Raw genomic sequence first — 21538 nt, 5'->3', positions numbered from 1 at the left:
GGTTGACCGCATGGGGGCTGCCCGCTATCTGAGCATCTTCGATCTAACAGCGGGCTACTGGCAAATCGGCCTCACCCCCTTGGCCCAAGAACGATCCGCCTTCTCTACCCCGGATGGCCACTACCACTTCAAAGTGATGCCATTCGGCATGAAAAACGCTCCAGCTACCTTCCAACGGCTCGTGAACCAGGTACTGGTGGGCCTCGAAGAATTCAGCGCCGCCTACCTGGACGATATCGCTGTGTACAGTTGCCACTGGGCAGACCACCTTCACTACCTCCGAGAAGTCCTGCACGCCCTCCAGCAGGCCGGCCTCACCATCAAAGCCAGCAAATGTCAGATTGGCCAGGGGTCCGTGACCTACCTCGGACACCAAGTGGGGAGCGGTCTGGTGGCCCCCCTTCAGCTCAAGATTGCTGCCCCCCAGTCCTGGCAACCACCTGTCACCCAAACCGAGGTCCGGGCCTTCCTAGGGCTCACCGGATACTACTGGCGGTTTGTAAAGGACTATGGCAGCATTGTGGGGCCCCTCACAGAACTCACATCCAAGAAAAAACCCAAAACTGTCAACTGGACTCCGGACTGTCAAGCGGCCTTCGAGAAGCTGAAGGCCGCCATGTGCACCGCCCCCGTGCTCCAGGCCCCCGACTACAGCCGGGAATTCATAGTCCAGACGGACACCTCAGATCATGGCGTTGGGGCAGTCCTCTCTCAACTCAACGCCGAGGGAGTCGATCAGCCAGTGGCCTTCATCAGCCGACGCCTACTGGCTCGAGAACAGCGCTGGAGCACCATCGAGCGGGAGGCCTTCGCAGTGGTATGGGCCCTCAAGAAACTCTGGCCCTACCTCTTCGGTACCCATTTCAGGGTACAGACAGACCACTGACCCCTGCAATGGCTGATGCAGATGGCGGGGGAGAACCCGAAACTGTTGCGATGGTCCATCTCCTTGCAGGGGATGGACTTCACTGTGGAGCATCGTCCTGGCCAGGATCACGCCAACGCGGACGGCCTGTCACGCTTTTTCCGCCTCGGCGAGGAGAGTACCCAAGAGGATGGGTGACTCTCCCTGCCTTCAGCTGGGGGGGACGCATGTTGGACAGGCCTCGTGAAAGGGCCGCTCCCTCCCCGCATGATAAGGCCCGAACGCCGGCTCTCCCGGTGTCCCCAGAAGAACCACCCCGTCAACCCACCGAAGCAACCCGCAAACCGCCCCCAACGGGACGCCTGCTCCCGAACACCCCAGCATCGGCTGTCCAGGGCCCCCGTCAGCACCATCAGCTGCCATCTTGGACACTGCACCACGAGGCCGCGTGGCCTCAGCTCGACCCCAACCCTGGGCCTGGCCAGGCCCCGACATCGAGGCACCACCATCCACCCAGGAGGTGAAGAGACCACTTGGCAGGTCAATGGGAGAGAGGAGTGTCGATGGCTCTCCCCCGCCAGGTGCCGATCGCCCCCGGTCTCCCCGGGTACTGGCTCCACCCCCCTGCTGGGTGTCTGGACTCCCTCATCCCGGACTTCCCGACCTCCAAGCGCGAGGGTCCGGACATCAAAGGAGACCAGACCTATAACTGGGGCAGCTCCAGAGCAGGAAGGCAGTTGTATCCTGGAGTCGAGAGACACCTTGAAGAACTCATCCCTGACGGACTGCTGGCGCTTCCGCAGCCTTGCCTTGTGAACCATCTCCGAAGCCTGCTCGCGCTGCCGCGGCCCTCTGCAACGTGCATCTTCGTCTGGACCTGCTGGCGCTGCCGCGGCCCATCCTTGTGAACCATCGCTCTTGCCTGCTGGTGCTGCCACGGCCCCTCTGCAAAGAAGTCATCATCATAGCCTGCTGGCGCTGCCGCGTCCTTCCTTACCGAGAAGCATCATCCTAGCCTGCTGGCGCTGCCGCGGCCCTCCTTGCCGAGAAGCATCATCCTAGCCTGCTGGCGCTGCCGTGGCCCGACCTTTCAGGCCTCCGAGCTCGAGGATTGTGAGCTCCTTCTGGCCGCCCTTGTACCGGACCGGTACCCAAGACTGTCCCGCTACCCCTTACCCTACAGAGACTAGAATTGGGAGGATCCTCGTGTCCTGCCCCCACTGTATCGTTGATAACCTTGCCTCAAGAATCCTATATAAAGTGTGCAGATCGTATCCTTGTGTGGTGTCCATTTGTGGGGGGGAAGTTACTTGTCTGTACGATCGCTGGAGACGGTCCTCACCGGAGGCCTCTCCCCCTGTGCTCGGCCGACCCTCCAGGTCCCCGTCTAACAGCCCCTCTGTAGAACCTCACCCGGGTACAACGAAAAACTGAGTAATTTGAAAAAGTGCTGTAAGCAGGCTGAGCGGAAGTGGAGGAAGGCGTATGCAGATGAGGATAAAACTGCCTGGATGGCGACAATAGCTAACTATCAGAAAAAAAATTCCATAGTAAAAGCTGAGTACTTTGCAGATACCATTCTGAAGTCACCCAATAGTACTAGGAATATCTTCAGAATAGTGAATGATATCGCCAATCCTGATTGTTCAAAAATGAGATTCATCTTACACAAGATCTCTGTGATAGTCTAGCTGCTTTCTTTGAGGATAAGATTAGTAAAATCATCAATGGGCTGCAAGTGGGGAATACGGTTAACAAAGAGGCCAGGAGGCAATCACCAAATCAGAAGGAGGAGCAGGTAGTGATTGTTGATTCCGGCACTCTTGATCATTTCGAGATACCCTCCGAGGAGGATTTCAACAGAGGGGCCCTTAGTGTCTCCTCGGGCTCTCTTTTGGACCAACTACCACATAAAATATGGAAAGCATTGGGCTTAGAATTTTTCCTGATACTCCGGCTGATCTGCAGCCAATCTTTGAGTAGTGGGATAGTACCGACCTGCTGGAAACAAGCAATAGTAACACCACTTTTGAAAAAAAGGCACACTTGATCCAGCATGCCCAAAAAATTAAAGACCCATTTCCCTTCTACCCTACCCGGTGGAGATCACAGAGAGACTGGTTAGTAGGACACTCTCCTAGTTTTTAAAAGCTAACAACAAATTAAAGGATGTGCAATTCGGCCTCCGTCCAGGACACGGTACATTGACTGCCTTAGTGTCCGCTCTGGACAATCTTCGAATGAGAGCGGACACAGGACAATCAGCTATACGGATTCTGTTGGATTTGTCTACCTCATTCAGTACGGGTAACCACGAGGTCTTACTGGCTAGGCTTGCAGGAATTGGGTTGGGGGTAACTGCATGGAAGTGGTTTCAGTCTTACTTGGCTAATAGACAACAGGCAGTAGCTCTTCGCCCCTACCAATCAGAATTCACCAATATCCAGCATGGTGTTCCTCAGGGGTCCGCGGTTAGCCCAATTGTGTTTGATGCATATATGAGCCCGCTGAATGCTGTTTTTAAGTCACATGATATTGATCTTGTGAACTTTGCAGACGACACACAGCTTATCTTGTCATTGGAAGGAAGCAACTCCATGTCACTGGAAAATTGCCATGCCTGTTTGCAGGAGACTGCACAATGGTTAAAAAATAACTATTTACAATTCAATGGCGATAAGTCAGAGATCTTGTGCTGTGCAGCTGGGAAAGTTCAGTCTGTACTTCCAATGGGGTTCTGGCCTATTCCTACAGCTGGGCCACTGGTACCCTCTGAAACGGTGCGTAACTTGGACGTTAGTCACAATAACAAATTGAGTCTAGAGACTCAAGTGAACAAAACGGTCGGGAGTTGCTTCTCCCTTATTCGAGTGCTTCGGAAGGTTCTTCCGCTGTTGCCAACACAGGCCAGAGCACTGATAGGAGTGTCATCCTGAGCTGTCTGGACTATCGCAATGCTTTGCTGCTGGAGTCCCAGGTATTTGACTGGGAGACTCCAGAGGATCCAGATAACGGTGATCAAGCTAGCTTTTACGAGACCACAACGCTCATCAGCCTCTCAGGCCCTTTTGGAGCTCCACTGGCTCCCAGTACTACAGAGGATACAATTTAAGTTGCCCTGTATTGTTTCTAAAGCCTTGCACCGCCTTGGGCCCAAACCATTGCAGAAGAAATTTGGTTGGTATGCCCCCTCCCGCAGTCTCCGCTCCTCCTCAGCTAAACTGGTGAGAGTGTCCAGGTTCAGAAGACAAAATTCAGGAGAAAGAGACTTTAGTATTGCAGCGGCACCGCTCTGGAATAAGCTTCTAACCCACCTTAGACAGATGGAAAACCTGCTGCAGTTTAGGAAGAAATTAAAGACCTGGCTCCTTCCCAGAGTATAATGCTAGTTCTTCCATTCTTACTGGAATTTTGTCCCTCTTTTAGCACCTGGGATCGGTAGGGCACACGTATCTTAGTGGCAGGATACCCGTAGGGTCACAGTGCGCTTTATAAGTTCTGATAACAATAAAAACAATAACACTTGCACTGAGCAGCGCTGGGAGGGATACATCACATATCTCTATAATTGCAAAGTTCTCGGGGACCTTATTTTGTGTACACTAGTTGCCATGCAGCCTGAGCTCACAGCTGCAGGGTATAGGAAAGCCGGCAACTTTGGTGGCATTATAACATAACTGCACCTTGTCGTGATCACGTTGTGGAAATGTCAGCATGTTGACAGTGCATATGCCAAAAGCCACTTACCCCATGATGTGGTGGCTCAAGTCCCATGTCTCTGCTCTACAGCCCTTCCCCGCATGCTCAAAATCCCTCTCATTTAGCTGCTCCACAGTCATGAACAGATGGAATGTGGCATGGAAATGTGGATTTGTCTACTCAGAGGAAGTGATTTATTTTATTGCATTTTATAGTGCGTGCGAACCTGGCCCAAGGTCATTTGAGAGCTTCACAACAGAACCAGACTACGTTATATATTTTTTCTTTTAATGTCTAGGGAGAACAAGTGATTTTTCCCAATTCACATAATGTTGAAACTAAGCCAAGATTCAAACGTTAATTCCTATGTTTCAAAGCCTGCATCAATAGCCACTAGGCTACCATTTCCCCTAAATAAATGTTGTATGTTGAGTCTGCTTTTGCATTGGTAATGAGAAGCTACAAAACAACAAAATGAAAATGTTTCCCATAGAAATTCGCAGCTATTTAAATGTATAGGGCCAGATGTATCAGACAGTTTTACCCATTCTGTGTCTATGGGAAAATGTGTTCATACATATGGCCCCAAGTCTCATAGGGTTTCATCCATCACTTTTTGGTTGCTCCTACACCATCTAACAACTTACAAGCCTGCAATGTCTGAATTAATTCACGGCCTCAGTTACATAACACTGGATATTTAGGGAGCCGATTATGATCACGGTTTTCCCGCATCCTCCGGGCCGGCGGAAGCCACCGCCTGCCCGGAGGATGCGGGAAAACCGCTGCGGAGCCTCCACAGACCCACCACCAAATTAGGATGGCTGGTAGGTCTTGAATTCCGTCCGCAGCTTTTCTGCTGCGGTTGCCTTCCGACCGTGGCGGAAAAGCACTAACATGGCTGGCGGTGTCTATCAGACACCGCCAGCCATATTAGGATGGAGGGAATCACATGCTTTTCCGCGGCGGCTTTTCCGCCGTGGAAAAGCATATGGACATTCACTTTGGGGGTCCGTTGCGGGCCCCCTGGGTGAAGGGGGGGTGGGGGGTGCACATGGGGGGGTACCTATGATACCCCCTGCCTTTGCGTGCACAAAGCGGCAGGCACCGCGCGGTGCCTGCCGCTTTTGCATGCAAATGCACTGCTTTCATTTTTTACATTGCGGCGTGTGCTGCTTCAAATGTAAAAAATACAGGATCTGAACGCCAGGGTGGCGGTCACATCCTAATTGCCATGGAGGGACCGCCGCTGCCCATGCGGACGGTCCCTCTCACTCAGGGGTGGCGGACGGACGCAAGTCCGTCCACCATCTTAATAGGACCCTTAATGTCAGGAGTGTAAAATCTATGAGTAGAGAATCAACTGTAACCTATTAGGTCAATGTTATTAGGAGTAGCTTTTCGACCACCAAAGTAACTGGGCTCAAGCGAGGTGCACATGGGCCAGTGTCTTCTCCAAGCTTCTGAATGCGTTTGATTTGCATATGTTCAAAAGACAAGGGTCAACATGGTTTCAGGTGTTGACAATGATCGTTTTACTAGTCACTGTACAGCGTTTTAACTAATGAATGCTGTCTTCATCTTTATACTAACTGGACAGGATGATTAAGTGGTCCTGACCAGGCCATTAATAAACTGTACACTCAGAATCTGCTTTGAGTGCATGCATTTTTAACTAGAAACAATATAAAACATGTAACATCTGTACATCTTGAAATCAAACAGGTCTAAATATGAACCTGGCTTTCAAAGACCAGCTACTGAAATTATGTTCTCCCTGTTTTTGGAGAAGGTCAAATAGACAGCATGAAGTCTGACTTACCATTAACACTCCACTGCATCTGGAATCCATTTCCAGCACGCGAAGAATCAGAGTGGAACACCACGTGAAGCTTAGTACCCGTCGTACCACCAGCAGGAGGCCAATTATTTCCACAGAACGTGCCGATGAGGTTTGATTGCGCATTAGGTCCATCATAGAGCTGGAAGTTAACGTATGAAAAACACATCATCATTTATAGCAAACAATTGTTTGCAATTGTAGTAAAATCCCCCCAAAATTATTTACATAGAAATAGTGTTTTTCTAATTAACATGTTTATGTCTTTGTAATACAATGCTTTACCCTATATAGTGCATTCTTTTTGCTTTCATAATCATAAATAAATATCAATTCTGAAGACCAGAACACAATTGAATCTATGGAGGAATTCACACACCAGTTATTAAGCTATGACTAGATGACCTTAGCTCTCTTCCCTAAATTGTTGCTTCACCTGCAATGAAGGAAACCACTGTTCCTTGTTTACATTTCTTTATGATCATTAGGTATGTTGTATGAAATGTGAGTAGAATCTCCTTTCAATGGTAGTTTGTTGGGACCGCTCAGAGCAGGTTTCGGTATGACTATTTGCCTTACCGTTGACAGGAAGATTACAAGTGTCTGCTAGCTTCTTCCTTCATGCATACATACTCTTTAGTGCAGTATGATTCAGTATCTTACACTAACACTTTCCCTAGTGTTACCGAGAGAGATTCTGTTCTTTTGAACAGAGATGTAATGTTATGTAGAGAGATTATATTATGTTACTACCACTGAATCCATCATAGTCACATCCTTTTTCTTTGCATCAGCCATTGCAAATGTATAGTTTATTTATGCTCATTCCGGAGAAGATTTCTCAATCACTAAAGTTAGTCATCAGACCAAAAATGGACTTCTAGTCACTGAATGGAAAAACTCAACAACGATTTTACTACAGATCCTCAAAATCCTCTCCAAAATCACCGGTAGTAGTTGATTTAAGGTCTTGCATCCCACATTTGTATCCACTCGAGGAATCTAAATTAGACCCACTTTCAGTTCAGAATACTAAAGTTCCCTTGGTACTTCAGACTTGCCCAGAAGCACAGTAAGCATTTTGAAAAATATATGCACTTCTATTGATTATGTTTGCACATCACACTTTCCCTGTAGCATGTGGTTTTAAGGAAAATACTTTTAGGTTGCTCCTAATCAGAACCTTTAACTAAAAACTATAACTTTCTAAAGAAAAGGGATGTAAAAATAGAGGTTAAGTTGCCAGTTAGTCTAGTCCACAGAATCCACAGTTCCAGGTTTTGATATATTGCATTAGTTTAACCATAAACTGAATGCTAAGGTGCAGTGGTGGCTCCTCCGCAAAGGCGGAGGAGCGTTGCCCCACTGCTTTTTTCAGGGTAAAAAACAGGAAAAATAAAATGATAATAACCTCAGGTTATTATCATGTTTGTTTTCCCCTTTGAGGCATCTTTGTGGGGCGGGACTGCTCTTGCAGCAGGGGTAGGAGTGGTTTGCACTCCCTATGTGAGCGTGAGTGCTTGGCCGGCCGTCTCGGGCCGCCCAAACCTGTCATGCGCACATACTATGTTCTCCATGCAGGCTGCATTACAGCCTGCGTGGAGAACATGCCCACCCCTCCAGGTTCTGACTGAGCGCCGTGTTGGAATGGCTGCAGGGAGCCCTGGTGCTTCCTGCTTCTTGTCTCCCTCCCCAAGAAGCCAGGCAGAGGACATAGATGTGGCAGAGGCCAGCCAGGTGGACGGCCGAGACGTATGTGTTTCTTTTTTACCTACTCCCGCCCCCTCCCCTCCCCTTCCCTCCAACCCGTCCGCCACCGCTGCTAAGGTGGTACAGTCCACAATCTTTCTAAGTCACATGGACATCTTCATCTTTGGCTGTGGAAAAGATCCACAGTGTCACCAATATATGTGCAATGTACCACCTTCCTGTACACATCTTAAGTGTTGGCATTTAAACACTTATAGTAGCATTGTAACCATCGATGGCCATAAGAGTTACTAAAGGCCCAGAAATGATTTATAGGACAGAGTGCAGACAAAAAAAAGTATAACAATGGCAAGGGCATTTAACAGCCGACACTTTTTGAGGTAGAATAACTATAGAGCTATTATAACATTCAAACGACTGGGAGTAGAAGTTTTAAATTGAAAAAAAGGGAGAAACAGAAACATAAGCATTGAAATCTTGGAGAAAAAGGTATATATCTGCCATTACTGGCCGTGAGTCACTCTGCTGTCTTCATTGGAGTGCTTATTATCCCGATGTTCAATTTAACACTTAAATCCTGCTTCTTTTAAGGCACAAAAAATATGGTGCTTGCCAATTACAGACCCTCTTTTTAGTGTCATAATGTCTGCTTTTATTTTATTTTCAGCACTGTGAGTCATGTACTCACAATGAGTGAAGAAATGTAGCGAAGTTTAGTAATGTCTTGTTAAAATAAACATGAATGCCTCACACCAAAACTCATAAAATACAAATGTCCCCGAACTTCTCTATTCACTTTACACTCAAACCCCTCACCTCAAACAAGACAGTCTTGTACCAGAAGGAGTGAAACCATTCTTCCCAGGAGAGGACTTCAGAACTGCTGTGCAGGCCCTGGTCCTATATCACCTTGGTGAGACATTGTCCTACTTGCTCATTGCCACAAACTCATCGAAAGCCCTTGAAAAGCATTCAACCTGCAGCCTCATAAATCATCAAAAATGTCTGAAAATCTACCAGACTCACTCGAGTACACAATCAGTTAGCGGTGCCACCGTATGCTGTCTAGCATATAAGCTCAACAAGGTCAAACCATCTAGAGGAATAAGCAAAATCCACTGCAGCAGCATTGAAATGAAATTAAATGAATGAAATGAAATGGGTATTTGTAAAGCGCGCTTGCTGCCCAAGGTCGTCCAAGCACTGATAGAAGGTATGTTTACTGAACAAAAGAGGGTTGACTAGGAAAAATTAATGGTGGGCATGAAACAGAAGAGTTTTTAACTGTTTCCGGAACGAAAGGAGATTAGGGTTGTATCTGAGCTTGAGGGAAAGGGAATTCCAATATTTGGCAGCATTTAGGGAGAACATCCTACCACCAGCTCTTGCTCTTTTTATTCTGGGAACTACGGCCAGAAAGGACTGGCTTGATGTGAAATTATTGGTGGGATGGTACTGGGTTATAAGTTGGCGGCCAATTGCTGGACCTGTGCCCCAAAAGGACTGGTGAGAAATGCACATCGCCTTGAAGATGATTCGCTGTCGTACAAGTAGCCAGTGTAGCTTGATCAGCCCCGGTTTAGCTGATTGTCTACGAGGCAGCTGGAGCAGAGTTCGGGCGCTGCAGTTCTGCACAATCTGCAGCTTTCGTAATGTGTATTCCGGAGCGCCGAGATATAGAGCATTATTGCAGTCCAGCCGGGATTGAATAAGGCCCTGGACGGCTACCTGTTTGGCATCCATAGGCAGGAGAGGAAGAACTTTCCTCAACATCCGGAAAAGGCCAAAACAGGTTGCAGACAGTTTAGTGGCCTGAGTGTTGAAGGAAAGAGCCTTATCCAACCAGACTCCTAAGCTCTTTATGTTGTCCTTGGGGGGTGGGGGGTTGCCTAGGCAGGGGGGCCAGAGAGAGTTAAAATATTCCGGATATGTGGGTCCCAGGAGCATCAGCTCCGTTTTATCCCCGTTAAGTTTAAGGGAGGATGATGTCATCCATCCCTTAACTGCCTCCAAGCAATTCAATAGTCCCGATGGGGCAGATTGGCCATCCTCCTGCACCAAAGAAACCACTAGCTGAGTGTCATCTGCATACAAGCATTCCCAGACTTGAAATAGAAAACAATCACAAAACAGAAACCCACACACCCGGACTGCTGCTTTTATGGAAAGGATCTGGAATACTGCCCTGGTTAAAACCCCACTTGATGCCCACCATCTTTCACTTCAGAGAGTAAACAGCATCTCATTCTCACATATCCAGGAGTTTGCACAGGAAGGGGAAGAGGAAACACAGGAGAAGGTGAGCGCCCTAACCTGGCGTACTCCAAGTGCACCAACTCCTCTCTGCTTTGCCACCCAATCAGCAGCCTGGCTACCCTTCTTACTGCTGCCATGCCTTCAAGCTCTTTGACATAATTATTGGTATGCACTATACAAATCCAAATACATACAAATATAAAATGGATTCCGTGACCATTCCTGATGTATTCAAAACTATAAAATCATACATGCCAATCAGGCTGGGGAATCTTTACAACAAGGTCCAATACAATTAGTATAGTACACTGCTTCTTATCCAAGATAGGTCTACCTCCACAGACACCCATTATCAGTTATCACCTATTGAAGTTTTCCGAAGCTTAGGGAAAGTAGTTGGTAGTCATGATCCTATTCCACGTCAATATAAAATTAACACAACTGATATCTTGTCTGTTAAGAAGTGATTGGACATGGGGTTTGGGTGTCTGTCACCCTTCTCCTTATGACAGTGCTCAATCTAAAATCATGAGCAGTGATGCACTTAGGCTGGGTAGGCAGAGCAACCTCACACTACTGGAAGTTTCACTAGACAGCAACACAGTTATTCCATTGCGCGTGCTGAAAATGCCAAATGCGGACGCACTTATATATTGATTTAATTGGCCGCACGGTCTGCTGTAACTTTAGCGGCCATGCTGCTTTCACTTGCATAGTAGCTGCAAACCTTTCTTTACATGCTGCTGCCGTATTCAGATTACACCGAGCCGCATCTAAAGAAAGGGGCTTCCACACCATTAAAGTGAAAGCACGGCATGGGGCGCATTTATCCCCCCTAAAATTTGTTTTTTAACAAATGTTTTTTTTTTGGGGGGGGGGGGGGTAAAAGATCCCCACGACGTGCTTTCACTTTAATGGTGGCCACGCCTCTTTCTTTAGACGTGGCTCGCTGTAACCTGAATATGATGAGTGGCTTCTAAAGAAAGGGGTCTCGCATTTGCAAGAGTTTGAGCAATGGGCATTAGAAATGACAATGCCTTTTATATATGTGTAGGTTTTGAAAACACTTTAATAAAAGGCATTGTCATTTACAATAGCTTAAATCTTGCAAATGCAAAACCGATTGTAGTGAAAATGTTTGTTCTCTGTGCTTCTTCTCATTTCTCGAATTTTGATGTTGCCCTGTACATTTCCATTGGATGTCCTAGTAATGAGTTAGTCCCGCCTTTCCTGATGGTTCTTCGGAACCGCTGAAGCACAGGAAAGGGGAATTTCAGACCTGCCGGGCATTAAGGTATTATGTTTTCTGACGTTTCTCAAGGGTACAGGATCACTAGGCCCAGCAAGACCTTAGTAACTCCATGTAGGCAGCTACTTGCACCATTCCAGATCTCATTTTGCTGGAAACATTGTGTAGAGCAGTTTCAGTAACTGTTCATTCATAGATCGCACCCTCTCTAAATGTCATGTATGTCCCTCCATCAGCTGTCTGCCCAGTGCTTGTGAAGAGCTCCTCTGGGAAGCCTACAACTGGAGGGGGGATCTTCATGCTCCTGTGAGCAGGCCTGAGCCACTGCTTCATAGGACATGCAGAGCTTCTTCTCGTAAGTGAAATAACATGATGATTCGTTTGGCGAGCAACCCGCAAGCCACAACCTTGAATGAATACATTGTACAGCGTCTCTTAACCTTATGTGATCCCAATCTAACTCTCCAAAGAAAAAACAATGACAGCCATTTAGAATGTGCCAGAAATTCTGGGACGCTGACATTGTTGTACTTTATGGGCCCGGGTCAACGCACAAGTCGGACATGTACTAGTGTTGGTGTACTCTTAGCTTTGGATTAAATGTCTGACTTGTTAGTGGGTCAAAAAGTATTCCTGGGGTATACCTTGGATATTATGACAGTGTAGGGTCTGAGAGCTTGTCTGAAATGATTTTATGTGGATTCTACTTTGATGAAAAACACACAAAAAGTTAGACTAGGGTCTGAGACCAAAATTTAAAGACTACCCGGGATATGCAGCCCCATCATAACTTGTAAACACATGATATATCCCGATGTCTCGAGAAACAGAGAAGAAAAGTGACAAGCTCAACATATACCAAGATTCGAAAAAGCAAACATATAATTTATGTGAATGGATTCCCATCACTCACCATGCCAGGTGATTCACTTCATCATTTGGGTATCCTTTTGTAAAGGTCAACATTCATACTCCATTGACTTCGGAGCTCCAGAATGTTAAAGGTATAAATGCCAAGATGAGCAAAATGTACAACGTGGAGTATATGGGACCAAAATAAGAGTGCAGTGCAAAAAAGTGAAGTGAAGAATAAAATTGAAGCGCAAACAGACTGTAAACTTTATTAATGTCTGCTGCGATCAAAGGTTAAAAACAGTGGTGAGGACCGGTTTTAACAAATAACCGTCCTCTACAAAAGCGGTCAACATGTTTCAGCACTTGGTGGAAAGATAAACCTTATGCTTTCATCAGGACCTCAATAAACAATAAAGCTACGCTACAGAAAGTGTGTGTAAGCAAAAAAGGATACAATGTGAGTCAAAGCTCACAGTACAGGAATCCTCGTGACTCTTGAGTGATCTGAAAATAAGAAATAAGGTAAAGAAAAAACAGAAAAGACAGAATCTTGGAACAGAGCCTTTTAACTCCTTGTCTATTTGCTATGTGGTACAAATGAACCATCAAGCTGGCACTCGATATAGCGCTTTCACTACCATCTTACCTCGCAAGTTTGGAGGAAAAGACCTCACCCCACCTGGCAACAGCTCAGGGCAAAGAAGGCACCGCTCTAGAAGGAAAAGTACACCAAACTGAAACTTCTATGGTGTAACAGTATACCTCCAACATAAAAAACAGATCAACTACCAATGGTATATGTTGAAACACTTGTGACTCACACAATACTTAGTCTCTCAAATTCAACACTACTCCTTTCTCTCAAAGGTCATAAATGCCCAATATATAAACAATGGTGTGGTCAGAAAGACATCATTAATTGGCTAGACACATTTATTAGAATATTTCTTATTGTAAATAATGCCAGAAATGGTCACAGCCATAGAAATGCAGCACCCCTGGTAAAAAAGGTACTGCGGGAAAGCGATAATCGCTGGGCCGCAAAGTATGCCAGGTTAAAATATATTAGTATCAATTTGCATACAGCGGCACCCTACACGCCCATATGTCTAATATTGTATTATGCACTCTAGTCGCAGTCAACGCGACGCAACCACCCTTGACAGATAGGCACTGTAGGGAGAAATTATTCATAGATGCGCTAACCAGTATCAGCGGGCAGTAAAAGACCAACCCCTTAAAAATGCTAACTTGTACACTGTATAGCAATATAGCAGACCCAGAAATGCTAATCACAGAGAATCACGCTCTCCGCGAGTATCGCCCCAGGGAGACAGACTGCAAGAGCGCTCGCTCCTACCTGTCCGTCGGTACCTCTGACGGTCTTCAGAGCAGTCGGGGAGGGACCGAACGGAATACCGGAGGTTTATAAAGAGACAGGATTTTACTCTGCTTCTTCCGCATTACTCTGACACGTAAAGTTAAACTCAGGATCATGGAACATATGAGCACTGTGCGGTGTAAAAAACAAGCTACTGGGCTCAACGCACACTACTTAGAATTGAATCACCATCCAGAAGATATGCTGTGGACTGTTTTGGAACAACCCTTTATTCCACAGCATATCACTGATGTCTCCAAATTTCTGCTTCTTAGGGAACAACGTTGGGTCTTCAGACTCAAGAGTGACACGCAGGGTCTCAATGATTCTATTCCCTGGTCTACTCTGTAACATTCCACATCATCCATCTTGGCTAGGAATGTTTTCTTGTGATTAAACTCTTTATATATGCTAATTGGCATTGTATCCTATTCCTGCCTTGACTCAACAGAAAGCATGAAGGTTCCTGAGTTATACACTTTATCTGCCCATTTAATATACAGGGAAATAACCATGATCTGTGTTTAAATTTATTTCGCTATATGAGTTTACTTATCACCAGTTGCTCTTTATAGCGATCCCCCTGTGTACTTCCCAGTTCTATGAACTGCTCTTTCAAGAGTTTTTGGGATTGTTACTACAAATCCCATGATTCCCGTGGTTTTCTGTTAGTTCAGCGCGTAGTCCCGCGAGAGTTTAAGCGAACTCTCGCACAGTCCGGGACTACGCGTCAGAGTAATGCGGAAGCAGCAGAGTAAAATCCTGTCTTTTTATAAACGCTCCGGTATTCCGTTCGGTACCTCCCCGATGGCTCTGAAGACCGTCAGAGGTACCGACGGACATGTAGGAGCGAGCGCACTTGCAGTCTGTCTCCCTGGGGCGATATTCGCGGAGAGTGTGATTCTCTGGGATTAGCATTTCTGGGTCTGCTATATTGCTATACTGTGTACAAGTTTGCATTTTTAAGGGAGTTGGTGTTTTACTGCCCGCTGATACTGGTTAGCGCATCTAAGAACTGGCTGAGAAACACGTGAATACCATCATTTCCAGCTTTATCGAGGCGACAGGGGGCCTGGACCAATCACAATCTGGGTTCAGGCCCAACCACAGCACTGAATCAGCCCTCCTCTCGGTGAGTGATAAGATCAAAATGTCACAGGATAGAGGGGGTTCAATGATTCTAGTGCTGTTGGACCTGTCTGCGGCCTTCGATACCGTGTCTCATAACATCCTTCTCAGCCATTTGCAGGGAGTGGGGATTGGAGGCTTAGCACTATCCTGGCTGGAGAGCTTCCTTTCCGGGAGGTCGCAATCTATCAGCCTGGGCCCCTTTTGCTCCATCTCGAGGGTGCTCACGAAGGGGGTGCCACAGGGCTCTTGCCTTAGCCCTACATTGTTTAATGTTTATGTGGCCCCCCTTGCTGAGATTGTACGGAAGTATGGGTTCACGCCGGTCTCGTACGCTGACGACACCCAGCTCCTCTACCCTTTCAGCTCCCTTGGACCTAAAGTCAAGGAAAACTTTGCTGAGGGTATGAGGGCAGTGTCACATTGGATGGCTGTAAACTGCCTCCAATGTAACGTGGCAAAAACGGACATTATGCTCTTCGGCAAAGCAAGTCTTCTATGGTCCCCTGACTGGTGGCCGCTGGACCTAGGTCCAGTGCCAACATCAAAGCCACATGTCAAAAACTTAGGAGTAAAAATTGACCAAAAACTGACCCTTAAGGAGCATACCAATCATATTGCAGGATTGTGCTTTTATACCATCGGCCTTTTAAGACGAGTCTTCCCGTATCTCCCTGACACCTATAGAAAGACACTGGTACAGGCCCTCGTTACCAGCCGCCTGGACTACTGCAACGGCCTGCTGACAATTGCTAACGCTGATGCAATGGGCCGCTTGCAGGTAGTCCAGAATACGGCGGCCAGATTGGTTATGAGCGCACCAGACAGGACTCCCTCTAAGCCCTTGTTGGAAGAGCTGCATTGGCTCCCTATACGGCAACGAATCAGCTTTAAAATGTGTTGCACGGTCCACAAGTGCTTATATGGAGACAGCCCTAAATATCTTTCTCAATCGCTGGAGCTGTATCAACCTGGCCGGTCACTTCGCTCAAGCAATCAAGCCCTTCTGAAACCCCCTGTAACAAAAAAATCCAGACAGGGAGACCGAGCATTTTCTTCAGTCGGCCCCGCTCTGTGGAATAAGCTTCCCATTGAGCTGAGAATGACCACCAACCATCTATCCTTTAGAAAGTCACTAAAAACACTCCTCTTTCGGGAAGCATTCCAACTCCGCTAACCTTCGCACTGTATCTGCTATTGTCTCTGGTGAACAAAGCGCGGAGATACCCTTATGGGATTGATTCCTGCGCGATATAAGAAATTAAATAAATAAATAAATAAATAAAATAATTTCTCCCTACAGTGCCTATCTGTCAAGGGTGGTTGCGTCATGTTGACTGCGACTAGTGGGCATAATACAACTATTAGACATATGGGCTTGTAGGGTGCCGCTGTATGCGAATTGATACTAATATATTTTAACCTGGCATACTTTGCGTCCCAGCGATTATCGCTTTCCCGCAGTACCTTTTTTACCAGGGGTGCTGCATTTCTATGGCTGTGACCATTTCTGGCATTATTTACAATAAGAAATATTCTAAGCAATGCGTCTAGTCAATTAATGATGTCTTTCTGACCACACCATTGTTTATATATTGGGCATTTATGACCTTTGAGAAAAAGGAGTAGTGTTGAATTTGAGAGACTAAGTATTGTGTGAGTCACAAGTGTTTCAACATATACCATTGGTAGTTGATCTGTTTTTTATGTTGGAGGTATACTGTTACACCATAGAAGTTTCAGTTTGGTGTACTTTTCCTTCTAGAGCGGTGCCTCCTTTGCCCTGAGCTGTTGCCAGGTGGGTTGAGGTCTTTTTCTCCATACTTGCGAGGTAAGATGGTAGTGAAAGCGATATATCGAGCACCAGCTTTATGGTTCATTTGTACCACATAGCAAATAGAACAGGAGTTAAAAGGCTCTGTTCCAAGATTCTGTCTTTTCTGTTTTTTCTTTACCTTATTTCTTATTTTCAGATCACTCAAGAGTCACGAGGATTCCTGTACTGTGAGCTTTGACTCACATTGTATCCTTTTTTGCTTACACACACTTTCTGTAGCGTAGCTTTATTGTTTATTGAGGTCCTGATGAAAGCATAAGGTTTATCTTTACCACCAAGTGCTGAAACATGTTGACCGCTTTTGTAGAGGACGGTTATTTGTTAAAACCGATCCTCACCACTGTTTTTAACCTTTGATCGCAGCAGACAATAATAAAGTTTACAGTCTGTTTGCGCTTCAATTTTATTCTTCACTTCACATTTTTGCACTGCACTCTAATTTTGGTCCCATATACTCCACGTTGTATATTTTGCTCATCTTGGCATTTATACCGTTAACATTCTGGAGCTCCGATGTCAATGGAGTATTAATGTTGACCTTTACAAAAGGATACCCAAATGATGAAGCGAATCACCTGGCACGGTGAGTGATGGGAATCCATTCACATAAATTATATGTTTGCTTTTTCGAATCTTGGTATATGTTGAGCTTGTCACTTTTCTTCTCTGTTTCTCGAGATGTCGGGATATATCATGTGTTTTCAAGATTCTAATTGATGACTATGCAAGGTATTCTGCATGCATAAGTGTAAACAGTTTATCCACGTGAAAAATTCTTAAATTCATTCAATTGCACTTTGAGACTTTAGCTCTGTGTCAAAATCACTTTCCACCAAAAAAACACCTACCCATATATATCCACTCACTTTGGGGATGTTCCCTTCCCATTCCTAGTGATAGAAAGGGATATGCCCACCCTAAATCTCTGACCATTTTGCAGATAGAATTGACTTTAGGAATGTTTATGAATACCTTTAAAACAAGTACATTTGAGAGTGGTTCCAAAGTTATCTCTTTTCTACCCATTATTCGCTGTAGCAAGATGATTTACTCAAATGAACAAGCACTGGCAAAGCAAACGGGTCTAGCCTTTGAGATCTACAAGCTTTGCCAATAGTTTTTTGCTATGCTCTACCACTTGCCTGTAGCTGAGCTGCATGACTAAAGAAACAAGAAAAAGTATATGACTCCACTGCCCACATAATTTTGAAGGTGTGCATATCCATGCATGTGCACGCCTACAAAATGACAATGGCCCCTCTTTTTCTTTTTGTTTACCATTTCAAGTTAGACTGATAAATGAAAGCAGACAAAAAAAGAGTTAAAGTATTTTTTTACTGTGACAGAGGGTGAGGGAAGCAACACGAGTGGGAGCGACACAGAGGGTGCCGATCGTGGACAGTGAAAACCAACCAGGTGAGAGAGAGCAACGTGGACCTGGAGAGGAGATGCGTATGGGTGAGAAAATAACACACTGTGAGAAGCACCTGAGAGTGAGCACAACACAGAGGAGGGCGAGACAGAGCAACATGGAGTGCGGAGGAGAATAAGACAGTACATTGAGGGGCAGCTTGAAAATGCATGCACTCTTGTGTAGTGCTTAAGGCAGGGAAAGAGTAGTTCCCTAAAAGTAAGCAATGGACTGACACAAGTACATTTGAAATGCTTCTGTGGAGGAGCAGAAACAAAATGGACAAGGCAAGCCATCAAATAAGAAGCATGAAAATGAGAGTGACAGGAAAACCAACCAATGGTAAGCAGTGGGCTGGCTGCAAGGCCCTCTATGCTCTTGGTCAAACCGCAATATGACAATCAGACAGCTGTATGAGTAAGTATGTATGAGTACAACTTTTTAAAAGTGCAAACACTCTTTTTATGAACCACATGATTTTACGCTAGGAAAAAATGCATGAGTGCTCTCACTCTTCTGTATTTACTTTAGCCTGAACGCGTGCTGAAACGTTTGTTAGCATGGATTGCATACTGCTAGCCAACAATATCGGCCAACAGAATTGAGTTTGTACAAAAATACCCCAGACTGACTTCAGCGATCTCTCGTGACTTAAACCTACACAAGGAGGAAGCGGAACGTGCTTGTTTAATGTTTACATATTGGTCTCTATGGAAACCAGCCCCTTCCTTTGATCTCGGTTATTTCCCTCAGTCATATTCGAATGAGAATGCCGTGTCAGCTGTAACTCATTTGGAGGTTGGCAGCGTCAACTTTATCAGGCAGGGGTCTGGACAAAGCATGAGAATGGAGGCAGCCTCTTGCGCGTGGCCCTCTGCAGCGCTCTCTTGTCAGGCACGCGAGAGACACTCGACTGCACACAGCACGCTACCTCCGTGGGAAGATGCTTCCTATCAATGCTCTACTTCCTGCAAAGAGATAGTCTTAGAATGAAAAGGCCTTCCGGTATGTGTGATCTGCGCATCTTTGATGCTATCCCTCCTCCTGCATTGTGTTCTCTCCAGCATAGACGAATAAAATGCAATTGACTGTCTTTCTAGTAAATATACCAAAAAACATGAAGTGGCCAAGCAGATAGGGCACAAGACTTCACTACTAGGAAGGTGATTGATTCCCATATGACGCATTAAGAGCCAAGTACAGAACCTTGATTGAAGCTCACTTGGTGAACTGGAGTCCTTATAGGACCTGGAGAGTTTCAGAAAAAATGCTCACAGGGCTATAGCCCCAGTAGGAACCTGGCCTGGGGCGGGTCCTTCGCTAACGCAGAGGAGGGTCACCCCACTGCACTAAGGGCAGAGCAAAGTAACAATACAATTATAATAACAGAACATTATTAGCATTATGTTTTTAGCTGCCCTCAAGCTCCATGTTAGGGCGGGGCTCGGCTGGGATTGTGTGACACCAGCAGTGGGAGGAGTGGTGGCTGCACCATTAGTGTGAATGACAGTTTGGCCGACCGTCTTGGGCCGGTCAAACTGTCATGCACACTTTGCATGTTCTCCACCAGGCTACATTACAGCTGGGTGAAGAACATGCCCCGGCTCCCAGTCCCTTGCTGAGCACCGAATCCCGGCACTCAGGGCAATCCCAACGCTGCTGTAAGGCATTGGCTAAGGAAGCCTGGGAGCTTCCGGGACACAGGGTACAGTGTGGATGGAGGAGAAGCAGCGGCTGGCGACCCACACGTAATTAAAAAAAAATGTTTACTCCCCCGCCACTGAACCTGCCCATTGCATTTTGCTCCATTTACATGCCCTGAAGTAGACGGACTGGAAGCCATAAATAGTGGATGTTTCAGTGGTCCAACATAGAAATTAGTATGGCAAAAAAAAAACATATGAGTGACCAAAAGAAGTAGAGCTAAAATCATCGCAATAGTGCAAGAGAAAAAAAGTAGTAAGGAGAAGCCACTGTTGCAACCTGCAGGTCTAAAGAAAGAAAAAAGTAAATATAGAAGCTCAAGTTCCCAACAGAAGGACTGACTCAGTATGGACGGGGGAAATGTGGTATCCTTGAAACAGCATCGGAACATTAAAATCCAGTCAGAAGGAGTTCACCCAGCATCTTACCCTCCACATCACTTGAGTTAAGTTTCAGGTTATTGGGCCTCACTAATGTAGCAATAGCTGGCATAAACATGTGCAGTGACCCCTGTATGCAAATGCTTTCCAAAAGTTTAGAGAGCCTGGATGTCATTTAGATGTTTAGACAATTTTAAATTAAATAGGTGTTGGAGAAAGGACAGTGGTTAAAGGTGAGTGTTATATATGACCTCAAGGGGGTGTACAGATAATTCAACAAGCGAAAGGAGAAAGAGGAATTAAAAGAGAACAGTGCGACAGCTTGTACATGGTTAGAAAGAAAACAAATAATCCAGTAAAGTGCTGTCGTCAAGGTGCTCCTCAGGTACGGTCTACAAATGTAGACTGAATGTACAATGCAGACCCACCACCAACTGATGACATTAACATTACTTTTAGAATGTGATTTTCAGGGTGTGACATTATAGTTGTTCAAAGCGGTTTCTTTTTTTGTGTGCAAATAAGTTTAGCACAAGCAGCACGAGTTTTTGGCACCCTTATGGTAGAGAAGCATTTGGTGCTCAATTAACTTAGCACCACTTTTGATCTCATGATAGTTGGCATAACGTGTGCTTCGGAGTAAAACAGCCTATGGTGTCATAAAACTGTCTGTACTTCGTGTTCCATGACTCAGTATGCCACATGTAGGCAGGGAAATATATTTCCCAAGCCAATGGAAACACAACTCCCTGTGTCACAGCCTCATGGTGGATCTTTAGCTTTATGAAGCAGATTTATCATTGCACAAAGTGTGCACGGTCACAGCATAGGGTTCACTTGTCACTCATAAAAGCCCATTTCTGGGTGCAGACTGTAGTGAAGTGAGTGGTTGTGCTTGTAGGAAGCAGCGTTGATTGAGGGCCACTCCAGCCAGCAAACCAGTGCTTAATTTGTGGATGAATAACTGCCAGGTCCCAAGATATTTCTCAGGAGGACACTGTAGGTTTCACCGCCCACTCTCGCTACCAGCGCTGCCAAACACTAGGATCAATGCTACCTATTCACCATTATATTCCTGCAAATATAAATATAATGCCTATTCCTGGCCATCAAAAGCAGGAATATTGTAGATGCAAGCATTTTAAAAAATGTTGTTGATGTATTTGGCATTGTTAAATTGTCTGCTGATGTTTAAAAAAATAGACAGAGAGTGCCCATCTCAG

At 45.8% G+C, this 21538-nt stretch overlaps 1 protein-coding gene across 1 annotated transcript in view; it reads right to left on the bottom strand.

The window, feature by feature from the left end:
• The window catches only part of CUBN (cubilin), a 1372460-nt gene that overhangs the window by 873622 nt on the left and 477300 nt on the right, over window positions 1-21538 (bottom strand). The window contains exon 28 of the mRNA XM_086941783.1: window positions 6387-6546. Coding sequence (XP_086797909.1) covers window positions 6387-6546 — 160 coding nt within the window. The remainder of the gene's footprint in view (window positions 1-6386; window positions 6547-21538) is intronic.

This window comes from Lissotriton vulgaris, chromosome 10 (assembly GCF_964263255.1).
Source record: "Lissotriton vulgaris chromosome 10, aLisVul1.2, whole genome shotgun sequence".
NCBI lineage: Eukaryota > Metazoa > Chordata > Amphibia > Caudata > Salamandridae > Lissotriton > Lissotriton vulgaris.
The sequence above is the reverse complement of the archived record's forward strand: the minus strand, read 5'-3'. Positions and strand labels throughout refer to the sequence as shown.